The following is a 23,893-nucleotide window of genomic DNA, read 5'->3' on the forward strand; positions in this document are numbered from 1 at the left end:
ATATTAATTTTCAGTACACTGAAGGTAATGACTAAATGCAGCACAGGTTAATTCTCAAGCATGGTTTAATAAAATTTAAGTGTTTTGACTCAGGAACATTTGTTTAATGGGAGTTTTAGTGTAAACTATATAAGCTCATTATAAGACTTATGGCTATCTCTTTTGAAAAATGATATAAATGAGCATAGTTTTTAAAGAAAAAGAAGGAATTGTAGCATGGGTGTAGCTCAGACATAATGAAAGAGAGCACTTTCTAGTATTATCTGTGTAATATGCCTGAAGTTCTGACAACTCAACTGGCACTGAGTTGAATTTTACAAAATTAGCTAAATGAGATGCTGTTATACAAATAGAATTAGGAAATGATTCTTTTGTCTCTGGATTAGTTTAATGACATCTCTGACATCTGTGTCCTGTGATATTTAACAAGGATATATTTTTGTGTAGATTAGAAGACAAAATCAACAATATAATCAAGCTTACTATTTAAGCTTGATTTACTATTATTTAAGCACTTTTTCCTGTCACATTCTTCAATTATTCAGAGTCAAGAAGCTTAACTTAGGAGAACCAGTACTCAGATTTAGGTCCAAAGTCCCCTAAGAGAAATGTACTTCAAAATAATTTTCAAAACAGTTCAACTATTTATTTATATAATAACATATACTCATAAGGCATCTGCCACAGATTTGCAAGAAATTTGGCTCAAGCTAAATCTGATTTTGGTGTGATTTGTACTGAAGGAAAATAGAAAAACACAGAAGTCTCAAGAAGCATACTTCAGAAATAGGGATTTATAAAAAGTTGTATTTCAACTTAAATTTAATGTCTGTTGAGATAGTTGTAATTAACCTAATTACAGAATAAATTTATACTTTTATGCAAAGTTAGTTTTAATTAACTTTTTTAATTAACAGTGTGTTTTTAACACCATAACATATATGTTCGTTTTTATATTGCCCTTAAATGAGCTGCTTTCTGGAATATAACAGTTATAGCCTTTTGATATTTTCTGGTATTCCCCCTTGAATTCCTTGGATGTAATTATTTTTTCTGCCAGTTCTTCTCATTTTGACTACTTTTTTTCACATTGAATCCTACCGTTTCTCAAAGAGAATTTGTAGAAATTATTAACCAAAATTTGATTTTATGTTAAACAGTTGGCTGAATCTTCCAAATAGAGACTTAAGTTGTTTTAGACTGACAGCAGGTTCGTGTTTGGGGCATATTAATAGATCAGAAAATGTGACCATGTCAAAAGTGGTGCTGTCTCAGCATGTTGCCTGTAAGTGAATTCAACAAAATATTCTGATCAAATATCATAAATATTTAGGAGGAAGAGAAAAAAGATAGTAAATGATTGTGACCATGGGATGCTTTATGAATATTTTATTATCGCCATCCATCATCACCTTTAGGGAACAAAGATTTTTTAAGGCAGCAAAATGAAGAGCTACATAATGAAAAAGATTAATTCTGAATATAATATTATTCCAAATATTTGAACACTGGTCTCATTAAGTGATACAATCAAATTTAAAAGGTTCATTTGAATCCTCTGAGGAGATTTTATGCATTAGATTGTCCTGCTAAAATTAAATGTATGGCAGGAAAAAAATGCCAATTTTGAGGAAATAAAATTAGGTGAGATAGCATTCTTCAGAGGAGTAGCTTGAGCAGAAGAAAAGATGGATGAATTCCATGCCATACTGAAGATGGTTGCAAATTTATAAAGATATGCTGTCTGCTCTTTGTATGCCATAAAGTCTGTCTAAATAACAATATCCTCTCAGGGAGAGAATCTACTATTCTGGCTGGCCATGTATTGTTGAATTTGGACTATCTCCATTTGCAAATGTTGACTTTTCATCTGTGCCCAAAGAATGAAATCTGTATGAGAGATGTGTAAAGCTTTTAATCTTTATTTATTTGTTAACAAATGGGGTTTTTTTTTGCCAAATACTATTTGCATTTCTTTTCTCCTGCTCTTCCTGCAAGGTGACTGTCTGCATCCACAATGTGACACTTCAGCTAAGAATACAAATTGCAGTCATTTGTGTGTCTTTGTTTGTTTGTTTATTCACTTATTTGTTTGTTTTTAATGACAGAATGTATTAAGTCAGAATAAAATCCCAGATATTTTGTATCTTCTGTATTTTTAAAGGGTATGCTAGAATTGGCTTCATTTGTCAGTGAACATTTATATAAAATGCAGCTTTATGCTAATGGTTGCTGATACATAGATTTTTAAGACCAGAAAGAACCACTAGATTATCTAGTGAATCTACTTTTTATTTCCTTTTTTAATTATAAATTGTAAAGTTTCACCCAGTTAAGTTAAAAAACAAAAATAAGTAGTGGCATAAAGATCCAAACAGTATGCAATCCATGATAAGTAATGGGGCTGCGTTTGTATGACCAGTGAAGAATCATTCGGGTTTGAGCTGTAGCTGAGCACTACTCCAGACCATGGTGCTTTGGAATACCTCCTGTGGCATCTTCCCAGACCCTTCTTGCAAGGACTGTGTCCTTGTGACTTCAGAGTGTTGCAACTTGCCTACAGAATGGTCACAGGCTTCATGCTGGTTAGTGTCTATTGTTCTTAAAGACTAGGCAGCACTAAATAAACTTGACCCCTAGTAATTGAGAAGCTTAGCAGACACAGGAATTATATGTCTACTTCCTGACCATGCACACGAGATACAGAGAGGCTTTTATACATGTATGGCAATACAGAAAAAGTAGTTGGAAATAGGAACAAAAAGTTAGGTCAAGTAAAAATAGCATCCTTATAGCAGAGCCATTACTGATGGCGAAGTACCTTGTAAGTCATAATGGCATTGAATTTCTAGGAAATATACCAGAAAAAAAAATAGAAAATATAACAAACTGACATTCCCTTTCATTATAACTTTTATAGCAGAGAAGGTGTAGGGGAAAGGAACTTGAGATAAGAAATGCAGAATACTTTCTTAACTTCTACTTTGTTCACATTCTTAGCTCTGAAAATATATAAATATGAAGAAACTTCAGTCATCACACAACTGGATAGAAACAAAATTTCAAGTACTTGAATATTGTTGCCTTCAAAATTTAGCTGCCCATGGAATAAAAGTCATGCAGAGTTTTTGTACAGAGTCATGTACATGATATGGAACCCATCTGGATCACTTAAATACTTCACAGACTAGTGTAGAATAGTGTAGAAAATCTTACTGTGCAAGGTTTTCCTGCCTTTTCAGAATATACATTTGTTCCTGCTTTTCTGTATCCTGGGCAGTCCCTCCCACACACCCTTATTTCCCCTGCTTCCCGACCCTCCTGTCATGGTGCTAATTGAGTATTCTGGCAGATTATCTCTACTAAGTAATGCAGATATAAGCTAACCTTACAATTTTATTTATTTCAGCCTTGATGAAAAAGAAGTTTTGGCTAAGACAGGGAACAGATAGTAGCAGGGTTTCTTGATCTGTATCTGAGTACAGAGGATGGAACACCAGGAAAGAAAGAGAGAAGCAGCAGGGTAGAAGGTGATAAGTCTACTAAAACTGGCAGCAGTTATAGGAGGAATTCAGGGGCCTTTGAACAAGGTAATTTAAAGATGTAATGTGAATTGACTGTGCCAGGTAGAATGATCATGGAATAAGTCACTAAAAATATATATATTTAATAGACACTGTTTCTTTTAATTAATGATACCAAGGAAGTACCTCTGACACAGCATGTGTGTGATTTTTTAGTCTTGGATTTTTTTTACTAGACTAGAAATAAAGAACAGTCTTCCCCATTTATTTGTATGATAATTAAGAGCAAAATAAAAGGCAAAAGAATCTTCATAATTATAAATATTTTTCCCATTTTTAAATTTTATATATGAGTAGTTGTAAAATCTCTGTGAAATGGAACAATGTCATTTCAGTTCCATGAATGTTCCATATGTGGGGAAGGCTGTAAAATCATTAGGTCTCAGAAAACGTAATTTAGTAAAGTAGCCCATGAGAGCTCAAAAAACTCCCTTTCTGTATTTGATGATAAGTAGAGCTGAAAACATTTCTGTTGTTTTCTTTTTCATTTTAAGATGCCGTATGAAAAGTTAAATAAATATGTCTGAAACACAACTGTGGCTATGTTCAAATCCACTGTACTTGATGTTAGCACCCTCAGGCAAAGAGTACCTATTCATGTTGCTTGAGACCAAAAAGTACCACTGAGTGGAAATTATCTTGTGACCTCAACTCTTTCAGACATGAAGAATGAATTTTCTGGCTGTAAGCAAGAGAGTTTTAAAGGAGCACGTTGAAAAGCAGCTGGTCATCACACCAGAAGCTAGTTGCTAATTGCAGCAGTAAGTTAATCAATGAAATCGCTGTTTAGCTTCTGGGTATAATAAAAAGAGATAAAAGACCACACAGAAATTCCAGCATTAGGGTATGACCAGCTCTTGAGTGGCATACATTATTTTCCTTCTTACACCTGTTTGCTTTTGAGTAGGAAAGTCATGCATCTGCTTGACAGCTATTAACAGAATAAAATAACAACAAAAAAGCATTTTCGGGTAAGATCTGATATAAATATTTACAAAGACAATTTAAGGGAGTGTTTGTTATGCACTTTTGTGTTTGCTTTCAAAACATTTAACTCCAGAGACAGATGGCTTGTACAGTTTTATCAGCACTTGTGTCATTATATATTCAAGCAGCCAAGACTGATAACCAGCCGCATGGATTATGGATTGTTCAGAGAACAAATACTTTGAAAAAAAACCTCCCATATATCAATAAAGTACTTCAGCATGGAAAAGCTTGATACAGAAATTTCAGTGACACATTTGCAAAGAGAAAAGAAACAAATTAATGCACTTACAGAATTAAAGCAGCAGGAACAGGTTTTTAAGTGGTGTCATTGTATGTGGTAATGAAACAACTTTAGAAAATTGGGTGAAAACTCTTGTTCAGCTGTGGTGGAGGAGAAAGATAATTACCATTAAGTCAACATTATGGCTTTCTCAATACATAGCAGCCAAATCTTCAGTCACACTATCCCCAGAAAATCTCTCTCTTATCATACTGCTCATGATCATTACACTTTATGTTTCTAAAAGCAACCTGAATAATAAAATGTTATGGTTGAGAATATAATAAAACAAAAGAGATACTCAAAAAACTTAGTTGTGAAAACAGTGCCCTTTTTATTTGGTAGGTGGGATCCTTTTGTTTTTTCCTTTTCATCTTTTTCTTGTATCTCACAGTAGAAAATTTGTAGAATCCCCTAAATCATAATATTCACCATTATTAGCAACAATATTTACCAAACAATTATCATTTATCTAAGGGCCTTAACTGGAGATAGCTATGGCAGGCACCACACATGTTATCAGTGAAGCTGCCTTTTTCCTCAATAAGTAAGCATGACCATTCTCTGTAGTAGCCCAAGAGTAAAATATATTATTCTAATGATCTGCATTTCTAAAAAAAAAATCACTTTGTGGATTTATTTTTCTCTTGTGATGGCTCAAACCAAAAGTGATTAAAACTATAATTCTTAGTTATATATTAGATGAAGACTTGCAATGCATTTTGTAAACTTAAGCCTTATTTTAGTAAGGCAAGTAAATATCCCCCATTTTACAGATTGGAAAACATGAGAGAGAGGACTTGAAAATATGAGTACACATTTGAGTAGAAGTCTGAACCTCTTCTCAATTCTGGACATTCTTACATACAGGCATATGTAGAGGTTTGTGAAGACTGTAACATACCTCAGAGCTGTTTGAACAGTTAGACAGCTAAAAGAAGTGTCTTTCAGGTGTTCCCTGAGATTCCCAATCCTCTCCTAAAAGAAGAGTGTCTCACTCTGTCTATAGCTGTCACATGGTGTGACCAACAATTTACTTTCCATGTCTAAGCAGTGGTATTTTGTTAAGCTGAAAAAACCCCAAGGAGCTATTCTTGAATAGGTAATCTTTTCAGCATTGTTACCCCATTCCTGTCTGCTGCTCACAGTAGTAGCAGATATCTGAATATTCCAGTGCTCTCCAGAAAGTCTATCAGCTTAGAGATGGCTAATGCAAAGGATGTTCAAAATTCTTCTAAATTGAACAGTATTAACTGCCTAGCACTGTTACTAAAGAAAGCAAAACACATGAAGTAAATCTTCCAAAGAGTTTGTCATGTAGCTTATAGGGCCACATGCATATTTATTCTTAAGTAAAACCAGCTTATTGCTTATTTAAATTTTAAATGGAAATTATAGTCTTCTCTGTTGAAAATTATTTAACTAAACAAAAAAAACCAAAACAAACAAACAAACACAAAACTTATGCCCTTCAGAACTATCATATTGAAGGCTCTCCTGTTACTTTTATTCCACTGCAGATTAGAAGTACACAATGCATCAATGCATCCACCATCCTTCTTAAAAAGTGTAATTCTGTGGCAAAATGTTTTCTTTATATTTTGAAAGTTTTAATGTCTGCTAAACTTTTTTTTCTTTCTTGTTCAGTAAAATAGTTTACTGGAAGAGTAGGCAGGTGTAAAATAGTTCTGCCATTTCTTACTTTTTTTCACTGAAATGGGAAAAAAACTAATTAAAACTAAACTTTAGTTGACAGCGAAAAACAAAGTTAAAAGTCCGCTTTTACCTGTAGATTAATTTTTGGAAAAGTGAACAATGTACTGTGAGCTATTTCTTTACTCATAATTGTTTCGGTTTGGGATAATTTCTCTAAAAGTACCTGCCAAAGTTTGGTTAGACATTCATAATAGAGGATTCAAAAGAGAGTTTTATAGAAAAAAAAGAAAAAAAGCACCTTTCTTCCAGGTCTCATTTTAGAATTGTAATTCATGGTTCTCATTTAAATCGCTTGTTAGATCCTAGTTTACAGTTGCTTTTTTCTTTTTTCCTAATGGTTTTGGTTTAATCTAAATGGAAAATAGCATTTATTCTATACATTTTTCATGTTCTAATTTTCAGCAATAAGACACTTTCTTATGTGGAGAATTGAGTAGGATCTTTTTTTATAGCTTATTATATTTTATTATAACTTATTATATTCGGTCACATCAACAAAGTACCATATATTCTCTAAGTATTCAAAAAGTTGTTGATCAGAGATAAGAAGATTAGATAATTGCTAATATTACATGTACAAATCTGTCTGAGTTTTTTTTATATCTGTGATTAAAAGCAGTGGGAAATGAATATGAGTTTCCATAAAATTAATTTAGTTAATTTCAGTGTTCAGAAAAAGATGTTAGTAAGAGTAATTTATTGTATATGTATGGAGTACAAGAGAACAAAATATTCTTTGGTATTTTAACAGAGAAATCTTTGTTAGAGTGTCTTCACTTATCATTTTGAGTCTCAATTAGATTATTATTAAGATACTTATTTTTTTTCTGATACACCACTGACATTTTTCTTCTGATTAGTAACTTTGCTATTCATACCTACTTGCTAATGTTCTTTCTCAAAAATCAATCTATAATTTCCTTCCTGTCACTGGGCTGGTTAATCAAGAAAATATGTCTCCTTAACTCTTCAAATGTTTTCAATAGTAGCCTGTTGATTTACTTTGAAGTCAAGAAAAGACATCTCGAAATTCTTGCTCAGAATTACAACACAGCAATGACTCTTGGCAAAGTATATCACAGATACTGATAAACATCTAACAAAAGTACACAAAGTGATTTCTTTGCTTCCAGCTTGAGCAGATGAGCAAATTAAGTAATTTAAAAATGCAGTAAGACTGAGAGGAATTTAGTGTTGCTGAAGGCATGGGTGACCTGTCTGCTTGATGGTGAGAGGCCTGCAGCTGGCCTGCTGTGTCCTCAATAGTGTGTGAAAAATTATGTAGATATTTAATATGCATACTACTTCAGCAATCTTAATTTCTGTCTCCTGTGGTCTTATATTTTTAGTTTACAGAGAATTATGAGAACGGCTCTTTATAAAGTGCCAGATTTACATAAGCTTTTTTTTTCTTGACTTTTATGGTTGTATCTGTGTAGCATCTGAGATGTGTTTAATGGTCAGAAGAGTTACATATTTTATTCTCCTTCCTGATGCAATGTTTTGAACTGCTTCCTGGTTTCATATTAAATCAAGCAAAATTAACTTGTCTCTTACTTGTTGGGACTACGCATTGGACTGTTCATCCACTGGATAGATACCTAGAACTATGCATCAAGATGTGTTTTTAAACAGTAGATATTAGAATAACCCTGTGAACAGAGCATTCCTTTAGGGAATTCTGGTTTTGGATAGTACAGATGTTTCTCAGTTTGCAGTAGGCTGTATATTCACCAAAGTTCTTCAGCAGTAAGATGAGTTGAAAGCAGAACAGATTTCATCCAAATAATAGGCCCTTAAAAGCATTAATTCTTACTCAGAATCTGCAAGGGTAGATCTGAGTAGTAATAGGTTCTCAGACCAATAGCATAGGGATAATTGAACTGCTTCTCCACTTCTGGAAGCAAGGTGGGTAGCATATACAGGGAGTTTATTCCCTACAAAGCAACTACTCTCTAGCAGAATGAAAATGTATGTAGCATTTACCAGCACAGTATTTGGTTGCAGGATCATTGTTAATTTTCTCCTGAGGTCTATGTATTTGTTAAATGACAAATATCACAATCTAATATTATATCTTTTTTTCCCCCTTTCTCCCCTTTTTTCTTTTTCTGTTTTTCTTCTACAGATGGGCCTCTTGGTCCACGAGGATTAGCTGAAGCTACAGAGATGTGTACTCAAGAATGCCTGGTTTTGGGTCACTCAGACAACTGTTGGATGCCTCCTAGCTTGGGCCCATACCAACAGCCAAAGTCTCCTCTCTCCACCTTTGCACCTCAGAAGGAATGGGTTAAGAAGGACAAACTAGTTAATGGACACACATTGACCAGGACCTGGAAAGAAGATAGCAACAGAAACCAGTTCAGTGATCGAAAGCAGTATGGTTCCAGTGAGGGCCATTTCAACACTGGCAACCACATGACTGACATTCCTCTGGCCAACTTGAAGTCTTATAAACAGGCCCCAGGATCTGTGGAGAGTCCAAAGGAGCACCAACTATAAGAAATGGTTACTTTGGACCAATGACTTTAGCTTACTTAGACTTGCTAATACTATATGTGAGTCAGAGCTTTATGTACTGAGTAGACCTCTATAACTATGCTTCACCTAGCAGACATTCGCATATCTTTATGTTAGCACCGTGGAAGGTATGATGTCCTGCAACATGAAAGAGTGTTTCTACTAGTTGTGTGGTTTTGTTAAATAGACATGATTAAAGTCTGCAGAGATCTCTCCAGTTTGAAAATATCCCTTTTTGTTACTTTGTTTTTTGACCCTGGACTGCTGCTATGAAAAACAGAAGATGCATTTGGAGAGTGAGAAAGTGCAAAAGCTCAGTGGATTGCAAAGATTGAAAAGCATATCCAGTTAGAAAATTGTGCTTTTGTTGTCATTGATCTATGCTGGGACCGTTATACTTGAGATCATATTGCAAGCAATTGAAGCTGTAAACATTAAACCTATTGTGCTATTAACAATGTTAGTGGACACTTGTAAGTCAATCAGCGTTCAAATACTTGTAAATAGCAACAATTATTACTCACAATTTTTGTGTACTTATAATGTTCACTTGAAAAGATACTGTAGCATATTTCTGTGTTTCACAGTTGCTTTTTAATTTCTTTCATTTGCTTTCATGTTGTTTTGCTTTTGTTTTCAGTGATGGTGCTTCTGTGTTAGTAGTCTGTCTGACACACAATGTCCCAAGAAACTCAAACCACTTGTATTAAAAGTGAAAAAAGTGATGGGGTAGAAAGAAAAGTTGCTTGTAGAAAAGGAAAAAAACCCTTTTTCTCTATGTAGTAGCAAATGATGCCAGCATTCAGATAGAATTTATTCTTTTTTTTTTTTTAATTTAATATTAAGAAATTAAAATACTTCTGTAAGGGCTTAAAAACTTAGCAATTTTTGTTTAATTTCCATTATGTTCCATAAAACAGGGAAATTGCAAAACAAAATAATATTTAAATGTGTGGTGGTGGGTGAAGGAGAAGGCTATTTGTTTGGGATCCTTGATCAAATTAGCTGTAGTCCGTCATTTAATGAGTGGTAGCTGATGTTGATCCCAGCTGAAATATGTGGAGGAAATTCTACAGGAACAAATTAAAATAATAATGCTTTTCCAGTTGGGCAGGTGTGTGTCTATACCTAAGACAGTTTGTATTGCTGAAACAGCAGCATTTGTGTTGATCTTCATCTGCGTTAACGTTGTAGTAACACGAGTGATTTTAGACCATAGCCACAGAATATTTAATGTGTTGTGCCTTCATGATGTAACAGAGCATTCTCCTGGTAGGCTAGTTGGGGGAACTAAAGGGTTAAATCTCTAATGATTGCTGTTTAGCTGTTTGTTATCATAGTTGGTCAATGCCTGGCAGGTACCAGTATCATGTCACCTCAGTCAAATCAGCAGAGTGACTCCTAATGTTAGTAAGATCTAAGTTGCACGCAAAGCAAATCCAAATCCAAAACATTTTTAGATGGTTTTTGTTAAGGCATGAAAGATGATTTACACAAATAAATAGCATGCAAAAATAAAAAGTCCTTACAGAAAAAAGCAAGTTACTTATGCCACAGTGAAACATCAGTCTTAAAGTAACAAATTCAGCTAATCTGAAGGTTATTTTATTTTTACCAAAAAAAGAGAACATTTTTCTTTCTTTCTTTATTCTTTTGTATATAGCAATTCACTTATTTTTTCTTCCACAGTACAAAAGGCTTAAAAATGGGTTAGGGGTGCATTGCTTATTGCAGTACTTATGTCAGTTTGTGAGGGTTGTTTGATGACTTTGACAGAATAAATATCTAACCAGTTATCCTTGTTACTGCTTTGCCAGTTCAACATTATTTAGTTATTCAGCTTTTGCAATAAATGTTCTGAATTTCTGATTGTGTTGTGTTAGTTCTTGGGCAGATTCCTAAGGGACTTTATTCCTGTTAATTTCTCTTTCCTTCTGTTATTGTTGGTTGATTTGTTTATTTGCTTCATTCTGAATTTCCAGTTATTTTTCTAGCCATACCATGGTCCATTAAGTTCATATCTATATGTGTAAGACTGGAGTATACAGCAAATGATAAACCTGGAGGTCTATATTCTGACATTCCTATGTAAGTAGGAACTTATTCTAAATTAATTATTTGATTTGGGTAAAGTTTCACTTACTCATTACAAGGATGACAGAATCTAGCCCACATTTGTTAGGCCAACATAGGCATATGGAATAAGCATCCTTGTATGAATCTTTGTAAAAGTACAGGGGTAGCATATAGGAAATACAGCACTTATCACACTTTGGTCTTTCTTTTGAGAGTAGAATTAAGTCATACTACGATACAGTAAATTCTTTCCTACAAAGAAAATTTGAGTAGCTGCATAATAATTTTTGTTGCAGCACAGGTAAAAACAAAACAAAACAAAACAAAACAAAATAAAAAAAAAAGAAAATGCTGAACAACCTTGAAAAATATGTCAGTAATAGTACCTATTTTTGAACATGCTGAGTTTTAAAGCAAAGATGTACTGAGTTCTATATTAAAACCAGAAGTACAACAATTATTTGAAAAACCAAATAGCTCCAACCAGTTTAATTACAAATACCTTTTTAACAGAATATATTTGAAAATATTTTGATCATGGACAGAAAATAAAAGATGCGACTATTGCTGCAAAAAAAGAACTATAGTCTGTTCCAACCTTCAATACATTGTCCAGCTATCAACCTGTGCAGGAGAAGCTAAAACACATTCGGTTTCAATTTCTAGCAGGTGAAAATTTTATCTAATTTTCTCAAATTCTGTGTAATTTTAGATTATCAAGGCCTTACCCAGCTTTGAAATGGTTATTAAATTAAAAAGACAGGAGAAATAAAAAAAAAAGCTGAGAAATAAAGAAGAAAAAGAGAGCAAGAGAGACAGAGTCAGCAATGGATGGGAGGGTGGAAAGGAAGGAAGGAAGGAAGGAAGGAAGGAAGGAAGGAAGGAAGGAAGGAAGGAAGGAAGGAAGGAAGGAAGGAAGGAAGGAAGGAAGGAAGGAAATATCTGCAGCACTGAGAACTGCATCTTAATTCCATTTCAGCTAAATTAATGTTTCCCAGATGTTTCCATAGAATTTGAATTTGGCCCTAAACATGTATTTAGTAGGTGCCTGTTCATTCACAACCATTTGGTTGGCTCAATCAGTAGTAGTACTACTATTGTCTAAAACTCAGGAAAAAAGAGGAAAAAAAAAAAAAGAAAGGAAAAACCCTTCAGGAATTCTGTGATATCTCAGATGAGGAGCTTTAAAAAATTTCAAATCCCACTGCACCCAAGCAGATGACAGATGAGTATTGGTGACTATTCAATTTTACTATCTTTGAGGCTAAATATTACTTAAAATTATTAATAACCTGTCATGATACAGATTGCTCTGATTCAGTTCTGGCTTTTTGCTTTCCTTCAGACTGAGTGCCCTTCATTTATTTATTTCTTAAGGCACACACTTAAAAGACTGCTAAAAACATTTGCCAATTATTTCTTTCATAGTCCTCTGTCTTTGCTGTCACTGACCAAATCCCTTAGTCCAAATAGAAAACAGAAAGTATGCACATAGTTACTTAGTCCTACTTTATTCCTATGCTGTGCTAACTCTTACTAAAGACAGAACAGCCAGAACCATTAAAAAAAAAAAAAAAGTTTACACTTGAACTGTGAAACATTTTCTATTGGTTTAAGTAGTAATGTACAGATTGCCTAGAGATGGGCTTGGTACTTTGAAGAATAGAAAGAAAAAATAGCTAACAATTCATGACTTTTTTTGTCAGAGGGAGAAGATGGATTAGTTGTCTTCTTGAGATCCGTTATAGATGATGTAACTTGGAGAAAAAGCATGATGGTGGGATTACTGAGCCCCACAGCATGATGAGGTCATATGAAAGAAAAATGTTGTGCTGTATTTTCTTAAAGAAAAAGTTTAAGAAATTGTCTACTCAATGGCCCTTGTTGGAGTTCACTTGGAACTCCACGGAATACTGCATAAAGGCTGACAAAAAAATAAATGGAATTAGGATTATGCAGTATACATAAATTTTAACAAATAGATAGAAAGAAAATTATATTCACATTCCTTGCCTAATGTGATTATTACCTTAATGAGTTATTACCTTAATTAAGATTCAAGGTCAGAAGGAATCCTAAGGACTTTATCATGGAGTACATTAAAATAAAGGACAAACTTAGGAAACTTTGGATACATAAATGGCATAAAGGCAGGAGATGTATATTTGTGTTAAGGGCAGGAGTGATAAAGACTAATGTAGCTGACATGAGAAAACAAATAAATAGAGAAAAGGAGATTGCACTATTGATCAGAAGTTGAATCTTGGGATGTTTTAAGCAAAGGGAGGCATTAGTTGCTTTAATGAAAGATATAGTGAAAGTCATGGAATGTGGCAGTAGGGGATGTCAGGGGATCCACAGGCCACAGACTCATAACATGCCAAAAGACACAGTGGTATGGTCTAGCAGCCTTAGGCAGTACCTCAAAGTATATTACAAAAGTATGCTACTGGCATGAGAGCACAGCAGTGGAATCATATCCAATTCAGACAGAAGGACAAGTTTTGATTTCCTGTGACCATAAACTATTTACCTGATACAGATTATAAAACTTTTCATGGCATGTATCTTTGCCATAAGCATGAACAAATAAGCAGTGAGAGTTCTCTACAGAACATGTCCTCATGTGAGCCAGCTCAGACTGTAAAAGCAACTCAGTACTCACAGCTCCATCTCTCCTATTTAATACACTTCTGTTGTGGAACTGTGTTCCAAAGTATTGACTTTAATTAACAGACTTGTAATCATTTCTGCTGTGATGAAAAACTTCAAAAAGGGGACTAGCTCTAGAGCACAGAAAGGCATTTTAATATACAGAGAACATGATACAACATAACCCAGAGGTGTGAAACAGCTCAGTATATCATGGACAGTTGAGCTGTAACTCAATTAACATTAGTTTTATTAACTTGCACTGCTCACCACCTTAGTGGACACATCCATCAAATATAATTACCCCCTAATCTAAAACAAACCACCTCTGACTTCTCCTCTTGTTCCAAAAAGCTTATTGGTAGATGCTTACTTGCAAAATTATGAGATACCCTTTTTTCACACATTATTTGAGTTTCAGTTTGAGTTGTCTGAAATATAATACTTTATTTAACACAGCTGTTTATGTGATAAAATGCTTTAATTATATATATATATATATATATATATATATATATATATATATATGGTGATAGTTCATTCTATACTTTGTTTTAAACCAAACCAATTGAGTTGAAAATAAGATCATAACATAGAGGGACTGGTTCTGATCCTCCAGGCCTTATTAAACCTCTTACAAACAAAAATATTAGGACCCATAGAATAATTAGTAATAGAAATTGCAGGTCCTTTAGTATAGACTGGTCAATAGAGCAGTATATAACACTTTAGAAGAGATAAATGTGCCATTTCCAGGTTTTTAAATCACCATGTAGTTTACTTATAAACTAAAATAAATGCCAATAAATTAAGTTGGGTGGGGGTTGGTTTTGGTTTTGTTGTTGTTTTGTTTTGTTTTGTTTTGGTTTGGTTTTTTTTACATTGATGCAGACACATCACTTTGCTGGACAACAATAGCATTTACGTGCTGACATGTGCCCACATCTTGTCAAATAATCTATAGCTCTCTTGAGACACTGAATGCGTTTAATTTCTTTAGAACATGGCAGTAAACCTCCTCTTATAGGAATAGCTCAGAATTTCACAGAACTGGGTCCACAATGAGAAAAATATCACAGACATGCATTTCATATGCTATGTTTTGAAAATTTCTCTAACTGCAGCATCTCACTGTCCGTATTACAGATCTACGTTTATACTGCTGCCTAACTGTGCAATAGCAAAAATGAGGATGTTTTTAGCTATCAGAAAGTATCTGAAATTCTCACTGTATATTATGAAAAGAAAGGACTTAAGGAAATGAATGTCCCTCATTTTCAAAAATAAGTTTGTTTTTTTTTTTTTTCCACAGCCATTCTTAAATCCACCTGTTGTGCCTAGGTATTGCAACACATTCTAATATTGCATGGCATGTAAATAGATACCTTAATTACTCATAATGATATGATTATATACACACAAATATATATATATAAATTATATATATATACATAAATATTATCGGTCACATAATTACTCAGTATTATTTAATGGAATTTTGGGACTATGGATTTTGTTGTTTGATGTACTTTAAACTGTATGAAGCAGCATATTATTAAGACTATCCTCACCAATGCTTTTGATTATTTATTCATTCAATAAAGTGCTTTCTTTTGCTTGTTATAATCCTGTTTGTACAACCATGTGATAATGTTAAAATGGGTAAGTACTGTACGGGAATTATAACTGTTTCTTTTCTTGTCTAAATATATATCTATAACAATATTTATTAGTGAACTGAGTTTTAAGAATGTGTCTTTTTATGTGTTTACTATCTCTTTACACACGATCCTGGTTTAAAGGGAAGCTGAGATAAAATTTCTTCATACAGTTGAGAGTGCCCCAATAGCTTTGAAATTACTTTTTGCCTTTATCCACCATTGATATTAGGATGAGATCTGTACTTTAAATCAGACATAAAATTAATGCATAATACAGTAGTTAAGTTTTGTTGACTGTAGTATCAGAAGTAAGCATACATTCTTAATTTCTCAGGTAAAGACATATTAAGTCTTGGATCAGATAGGGAAAAACTCTACACCCGATAATGTTTATAACAGCTGATTTAACAGAAGATTAGTCAGAAATCTGGTACACTAAACAGCTTTTTTTTTTTTTCATGTTTCATATTGTGGAAAGGATCAACAAAACTGGGAACTGGTGTTGGTAAAATCTTAGATATACCAAATTCAATAGGAAGTTTCTAGATTATTTTTAAAAGCCATTTGCCAGTATTTTACTGGCATTTAAATCTGTTAATGTTCAAAGGAAACTCATTTTCTGCTGTTATTTCACTTCAAAATACCATAGGACCCTTCCCTTCCCTTCCCTTCCCTTCCCTTCCCTTCCCTTCCCTTCCCTTCCCTTCCCTTCCCTTCCCTTCCCTTCCCTTCCCTTCCCTTCCCTTCCCTTCCCTTCCCTTCCCTTCCCTTCCCAGAATTGGAAATGGGATCTGTGTGTGGTTCTGCAGCTATGTACACATTTTTGACATCTTGTCATATGGGTGCTGAATAGACATGAAGGCTGTTGACCTCATTACTCGCACAGTGGAGAGCAGGAGAGAGAGTGTAGCACAAAGACAGGAAAGAAATGGGGTAGGAGAAGTCTACATTAGGGAAGCAGTAAATTGTTGCAACAATGAAGAGAGTAATTTTGAGCCTTCATATCTCTCTAGCACCATAAAAAAAGACCCTCCTAAGTACATAGATTTGTGTACGCATGGCATTTAATATCATTGCCTTGTGGAAAAGGGGCACCATTGAAGAATTGTGGCAAATTTATATAATTCTTTTTTTTATTATTATGTTTAGAATTTGGTCTTTTTCCTGCTATATGAATATAGAGACCACAAACAATGCCATGTAACTGAGCACTGAGTTTGACCATTAAATTCTCAGTATCAAATCCTTATAAAATCTTTGTCTACAGATAATTTGTAAATAATCTGTAGGCTTTAATGATCAAGAAATTATGTGCTACCATCCAGCAAAGAAAAAAGACATACACAAAGAATTACACTCCTCATAAACAATTCAGACTCTCCTAGCCCTCACAAAAGGGCACAGATGGTAAAGATACAGGTGTAATGTCATAAAGCAATTGGTGAATTTCTTTTCAAGTGCAACATTCTACAGAAAGGTCTGGGTTATTAAAATGTCTGAAGTTTAAATTAATTCAATGTGAGATTAAAGAGATCCAGTCACATAAAATCAAAAGCCAATATTACATTATTTGCACAATTCTGTTTTTTTCTATTGCAAGTCATTATTTAATTTTTATGTAACAAGCACTGCATATTTCTTAGTACTGTGTAGGCAATTGTGTAAGAGAGCTTTCTTTAAGTTTATGTATTACTTTGTGGTTTTTAATTCAAGTGTAGAGTTTTCTTTTGGGAAGAGAAATTTGAATTCTGTTTATACAGTATATTTTAATTTGTGGTGGAGGGGGTTATATTTTTTCTTCAGGAGTATTATTTACCACAGAGAATGACATAGTCCTGTGCTTTTACTGCATGATCTTGTACTCTTAGGACACTTAAGCTATCTTCAATAGGAAGCTCTTCTACATTATTGATGAAGATCATGCATAATTACTGTCTAACATGTGGTGTTCAGACCCACAGAGGAAAAAAAATTAAAAGGAGGCAGTCACATAAAGACAATTATTTTACTCACTACAAAAAAAACCCCAAACCACCTGTACTGTGTTACGAAAGCAAAATTTATGAGGGTCTGTTCATTCAGCTAGAACTACCTACTTGCTGAGACAACAACACACCGCTTGCCTCCTTCTTTAGGAACAGCACTGAATGAAACTGAGCTGTTGTGCCTCATGGTGAGTCTAAACCTCATTCTTAAAACAATATGGCTGTGGAGCCTCTAGATGTATGGTTTTGAGGGAAATTAAATACTGAGTAGGCCTCTGGCTCCTTAGATTTAAGTGCATAGTTGAGGAACCCTTTAAAATTATCTCAAGTTTCCTAACAGGTAACCAGCTATTTTTGAAGAGCTCCAGAAAAAATCCTTTTATTCCCAAGTTTAGCCACATTAGATCTCTGTTTTATGGAGAATACTAGCGTAGAACCTGTTCCAAACTTTGCAGCTGACAGCTGCAAAGCCTCTGGATACTCTACCATGTCAAATTACGCATCACTAATATTGAAAACTTGAAAACCTCTAAGCAGAACAACAGTGAAAAACAGAGATTGATGCTCACCTGATTCAAGCACCATATGGCTCAAAAATAAAGCAAACAAATGTGGAAGAATGAGTGAAAAATATATTTATGATTTTTAGATTCTTATTTTCTTTATGAAATATGTAGCTGCAGGGAAGTATATTGCTAATATTACATTTTCTTTGGATGCCCTACTGTGTTTCATTCAATTACCATGCTAAAGGCTAAACTCAATAATTTTACAAGCAATAATTCTACCCAAATATGCATTCAATCAATATATGGTTACTGTACGAAAAGTAGTAAGAAATCGAGTTTTTCTGAGCTTGTAGAATATCAAATGTGTAATTATGATTTATAATAAGCTTGCAGTCACAGACTCTGTGAGTCCTTAGTCCTGAACAATTACGTAATTACTAATTCAACTACATTAGCACTGGGAGTAGATATGGATGATTTCAAAAAAAGATTCTACTGATTTAATGAGGTCTTTGTCTGTACATTTCCAAAATTATACAAATTCTGTTTAACAGCCAGCCACTGAAGCTTTTGGGTATTTGAACCAATAAGTCAACTAACTGCCAACCAAAATAATAATTAAAAATGAAAACAAACAGAAATGAGAATGAAACTTCATTTTTCACAACATGAAGCTACCAAAACCCTATTTCCTGACTAGTTTCCAACAGCCTGTCTAGCTTTACTGGAGAGTAGTTGCTGCTGAATCTACTGAATACCTAAAACTGCCATTTGCAACAGTGTTTTTGTATTTTGAATGTTTGTAGCATTGTGATTATGCTAGGATAAATATGACAATAGACCATGGACACAGAAGGGCTATTCTGAATTCATTGCTCTTCTTTTGCATTCACCACGTCCTTTTTTCTGTTTGTTGATAGACAGTGAATTATCAGATCCTGAGATTGTGGAGCTGGTATTTTGCCAAAAGTAAATAGTTGTCAGGTCTGTCTAGAAAGGAATTTGTAAAATTTTTTAACACTTGCATTTTTTTCCTTGAAGGTATCTTTATACTACAAAGGTCCCTGCATTAAAAGCTGCCTTTGATTTCGGTAGGAGACAGATTAGCTCAAGCAGTAGTTTTCATGTTGGTGGTCATTACACCAAATAAGGATGAAAGGATATGTCAGTCAGAGGCACCACAAAATCCTTAAACTTGTAGGCCCCCGAGTAATCCTGCTGTGCAACCGACAATTACTGTACACAGAGGAGGAAAGGGGAAGAAAGATTTGAACATACAAACATTTAGACTGCCTAAGTTATAGTATAGTTGTTGCAGATCTATCACACAGTACCCAACTGTACATCAGCACTTCCTCTTCCCATCCACCAGTTTTAATGGCTTTTTTTAGTGCTTATAGTGTAGGATCTGCACATGTTCATAAATTTCTCACACATCTCCATCCAACAAGCTGCTCATGAAATTAGGCAGATGTTGGCTTCATCAATAAAAAAAATCATTTCAGTGGATAAAATAAATTAAATTCATATCCTCAAAACAGAACACCTGAGCTTGAACTACAGTGGTCATCTTCATCTCTTCCTAAGAAGTGGAGAATGGTGAGAGCTAAATCATGACATTTACCTTTCAGCCAACAAACCTTCAAAAGATGGGGCTGAGTGCTATGAACCTAGTTAGTGTCCTCAAATTGCTGAGCCCTGTCTAGAACAAGCAGAGCTAATATGGGAGGCAAAAACTGCCTACAACTTTTTTTAGCATTCCAAAGAGGAGTTGAGTTATGCTGTATTAATCTCCAAATGGTAAGCCTACAACAGGTTCTTTTGCTACATGAGCTCCTACTGCAGAGGGCTGAGTGCAGGCTACACTGCCAGATTTGGGAGCACTTCTGACTTCTCCTAGCCCATCCTCAGACATCAACAGAGCTGTGCTGAGAGACCTCTCAGCACCTTCACAGCTTCTTATGGGGATAACTGACCCCTACAGACATCCACAGAGAGCCCTATAATGAAAAACCTAGGATGAACATCAGAGTGCAGACCAGTGTGGCTCCTCTAAGCCAGATCATTCTGCTTCTATGAGGTATGCATATGCCACTAGAGAATGAAAAAATAAAAATTAGTGAAAAGTTCACCTGAGATACTTTCTCACATAGGAAATCTATTTATTTAGGAGCTTAATTTCTGCTGCTTAAATTCTGTGTGAAATAAGCACATTGTCCTTCTTATACGATCTGCCCTCTTTTTCCCATTTTATTTTAGTAGCATTTCAGCCTTCTGTCTGCAAAGAACAGATGTCAATGTTCTTGTGTAGTCTTTCCTTGTTCCTACCTATCTTCGCTCTACTGCAAAATCTCTCAGGATACCCAGGGTAAGTGACAGGTTTTAGAAAATCATAAGTCTTTCAAACCTACAGGACTTCTTTTTCTTCAGATTCAGAGCTCTGAATCTTTTTAACTTTAATGGAAAGACCACTCTTTTTCTCTTTGGACCCTCATGCAAATCAGATTGTCTGTGAATTCAGTTTTGCACAACAAAGTATGTCCCAAAAATGATGTTGACCTGCTTCAACACTTGCTGTGAATTACCTTTGTGGACAGTACCCCCACATTTTGAGGGAGAATTCTACTTTACAAGGGTGTTAAAGGGTATACACTTGTAGGTAATTATGTACAGCAGCTACTTACACAAAATGTGAGGGTTTTAGAAAAGAGATAGAAAATAGGGTAGGGTAGGGTAGGGTAGGGTAGGGTAGGGTAGGGTAGGGTAGGATAGGATAGGATAGGATAGGATAGGATAGGATAGGATAGGATAGGATAGGATAGGATAGGATAGGATAGGATAGGATAGGATAGGATGAGCTTGACTATATGTAGAGAAAGGAAGAAAAGGGAAAGGGAAAATAAATATATAATATTAGATGTTCGTGCTTCCTGTAGCCAAGATCAGGATGGATAATCTCTCTGTGTCTGAAGTATGATGTTATAGTTGGAATGTTGTTCTGGATCATGGAAATTTTGATGTAAAAAAGTGAGGAAGAATAGGGAAGTAATTCCATAGAAGAAGGAATATGTAGTCCAGGTTTTCAGCTGCCAGACCCATGTATAGGTGGCTTGATGTGTCTATGCTGTAAGTGAAGCTTTTCCCCAAACCTCATTAATTCCACTGGAGTTTGAGGAGGCCTCGGTGTCTTAAATACAACAATGCTGCAACACAAAAACAATCAAACAGGATGAAAGACAACTGGATACACTTAGATCATCACTTCTTCAAACTCTGAGAACTGTAACTTGCCTCTCCATCCTTGTCCAGAAGCAGTAACTCCTCATTTCCTCATTCAAACTTTGACCTCTCTGGCTGTAGATTTTCACACAAATTCCTGTCTAACTGATCATATGAACATCATGTTGCTAGACTGAACCCTGAATTTTCATTAAAACCTGTCATCTGTATAAAGTCTTCTTCTAATCCATGCCTCTTTTCTATCAGTCAGCTCCACTTCCCCCCAAGCATATGTTGTCTTTGTTAAGGTTTTTTAACTATGACTATGATTCGGATACCAAGATAGGCTTGCATAGTTGTAGACTGAGAACAGAATGTGGGTCTCCCAAAGACTTTATTTTGGACAGTCTTAACTGGTATTCACAGTCCTGGCAAAAGTGAAGCAATGAATACATAGCCAGTAAGAGCATATTATCAACAAATATAGAAGTGGCTTGTTATTTGTAATATATGTGAGAGGGCTGTATTGAAGATGTTGATGTTTTCTAAATCTCAATGTGTAGCTGCAGATGCCTTCTGACTACAGACATTTATTTTTGTGCATGTGTGCATGGGAATGTGGGGAAGAAGCAGTTATTACAACTTTGATGAGTACTAAGAGTTATATAATCTTTATATAGTTTAGTTAGATGACCTACACCTATTGTGACAACTATTTTGAAAGAAAAATAAGGTAGGGTTGTTTTTGTTAGTGTTTTTTAAAATTCATACAGCTAATAATTTCCATATATGTTTACAAATCTCTGAGCATTTATTTAACAATGAGAAATTCCAAGTCATAAAATAAAAATAAGTAATTAAACCAGCAAATAATCAAATAATATATAGTGAAAAGAACATATATTAATTCCTGTACTGAATAAATTCAGTTTAATATTTTTAAATGCCCATTTTTTAAAGATTTTGTTTGTTATATTGAAGAGTTTTACTCTCAATTCAGAATGCAATTGAGGGTGTATATAAACATATAATTTAAATCCATGAATTCAGCGGTACTGAAAGCCTGATCTACAATCAATTGAAGTTAATTAAGCCTTTTCTATCTTCACTTATATATTAAAACAATTTTGTAAACAAAGTAATTCGTTTGAGTATTTAAAAACAAAATTAGAGACTAGTATTATTAATTAAAGTAAGGCTTTGAAATCAGTTCAAAACATTTAACTCCAACTGCAATTAATGCAGAAACTTAAAACAGAGTTTCTCATCAAATTAGGTGTAAGACAATGCTTATGAGCTGGTTTTCAAAAAAGAATATATTCTGTCATTTACCAATTATTTTTGCTATATTATCCTTCAGATGTGAAGAAATTCTCTCTCATGGTATTGTCTTCAAATCTTGTAACAGATAGAAAAGGAAAAATCAATCAAATAAGAAGAAACAAAGAGAAGGAAGAAAAAAAAAACAAACTATGGGGTCATCCTAAGTGTATTACTGGGATGTGTTTTACTAATTCCTTCATAAGTAGTCCTATGTGTTACTGTAGTCCTAAGGGAAGCTGTTGATATTTAATCATTTTTATTCTTTTGTTTGCTATGGATGCTATACTTTGCTCAGGTTCACAGGATCATAGACATCAGAAGTGCCTCTGAATTGTCAAGATCAGATTTGAGTTCTACTGCCGTAGGGGAACCAGATCCAGCAATATTAGCATACTTTGCCTTCACTCCATAGAAAAAGAGTTGGAAGTTAAGAACTGGCTGGATGGCCAGGCTCAGAGAGTGGTGGTGAATGGTCCTGCATTCATTTTGTGCCTGGTCACTGAGCCTGAGGGCTCAGTGTTGGAATCAGTCCTGTTTATTGTCTTTATATATGATCTGGGTGATGAGGGGATCAAATACACCCTCAGTAAGTACACAGGCAACATTAATTTGTGTGTGACTGTCAATCTGCTGGAAGTTAGGAAGGCTCTGAAGAGGAATCTGGAAAGGCTGAATAAAGGGGCTGAGACCAAAAATATGAGGTTCAACAAGACCAAATACCAGTTCCTACACTTTGGATACAACAACCCCATGCAGCACTACTCTGCTGGGGCAGAGTGGCTGGACAGCTGCCCAGCAGAAAAAGACCTCAGGGTGCTGAACACGAACCACCAGTGTACTCATGTGGCCAAGTATCCTGGCCTGTATCAGAAATAGTGTGGCCAGAAGGATCAGAGTAGTGATTATCTCCCTGCATGCACCACTGGTGAAGCTATACCTTGAATGCTGTGTCCAGTTTAATTCAGGGTTCCTTAATTCAGGAAGGACACTGAGGTTCTGGGGTGTGTCCAGAGCAAGGCAAAGGGGGTGGTGAAGGGTCTGGAGCACAAGTCCTATGAGGAACAGCTAAGGAGAGCGATTTGTTTAATGGGGAGAAAAGGAGGTCCTCAGGGAAGATGTTATTTCTCTCTGGAAGTCCCTGAAAGGTTTTTGCCAGGTGGGGGTCAGTCTCTTCCGCTAGGCAACAGCAACAAGACCAGAGAACAAATCCTCAAGGTGTGCCAGGGGAGGTTTAGCCTGAACATTAGGAGGAATTTCTTCATGGAAAGGGTGATTGAAACATTGAAATATGCTGCCCAGGGAGGTGGTGGAGTCACCATCCCTGGAGGAATTTAAGGAAAGATTTAGTGCCATGATCTAATTGACGTGATGTTCAGTC

The 23,893-nt window shown here is 34.9% G+C and overlaps 1 protein-coding gene across 6 annotated transcripts in view; it reads left to right on the top strand.

The window, feature by feature from the left end:
• The window catches only part of PCDH9 (protocadherin 9), a 672,821-nt gene extending 657,278 nt beyond the window's left edge, over window positions 1-15,543 (top strand). For all 6 annotated transcript variants that reach the window (XM_031504809.2, XM_031504807.2, XM_077781369.1 and 3 more), the window contains one exon: window positions 8,699-15,543. In XM_031504809.2, coding sequence (XP_031360669.1) covers window positions 8,699-9,072 — 374 coding nt within the window. In that variant the 3' untranslated portion in view covers window positions 9,073-15,543. The remainder of the gene's footprint in view (window positions 1-8,698) is intronic.
• The last annotated feature ends 8,350 nt before the right edge of the window (window positions 15,544-23,893 follow it).

Source organism: Lonchura striata, chromosome 2 (genome assembly GCF_046129695.1).
Source record: "Lonchura striata isolate bLonStr1 chromosome 2, bLonStr1.mat, whole genome shotgun sequence".
Taxonomy (NCBI): Eukaryota; Metazoa; Chordata; class Aves; order Passeriformes; family Estrildidae; genus Lonchura; species Lonchura striata.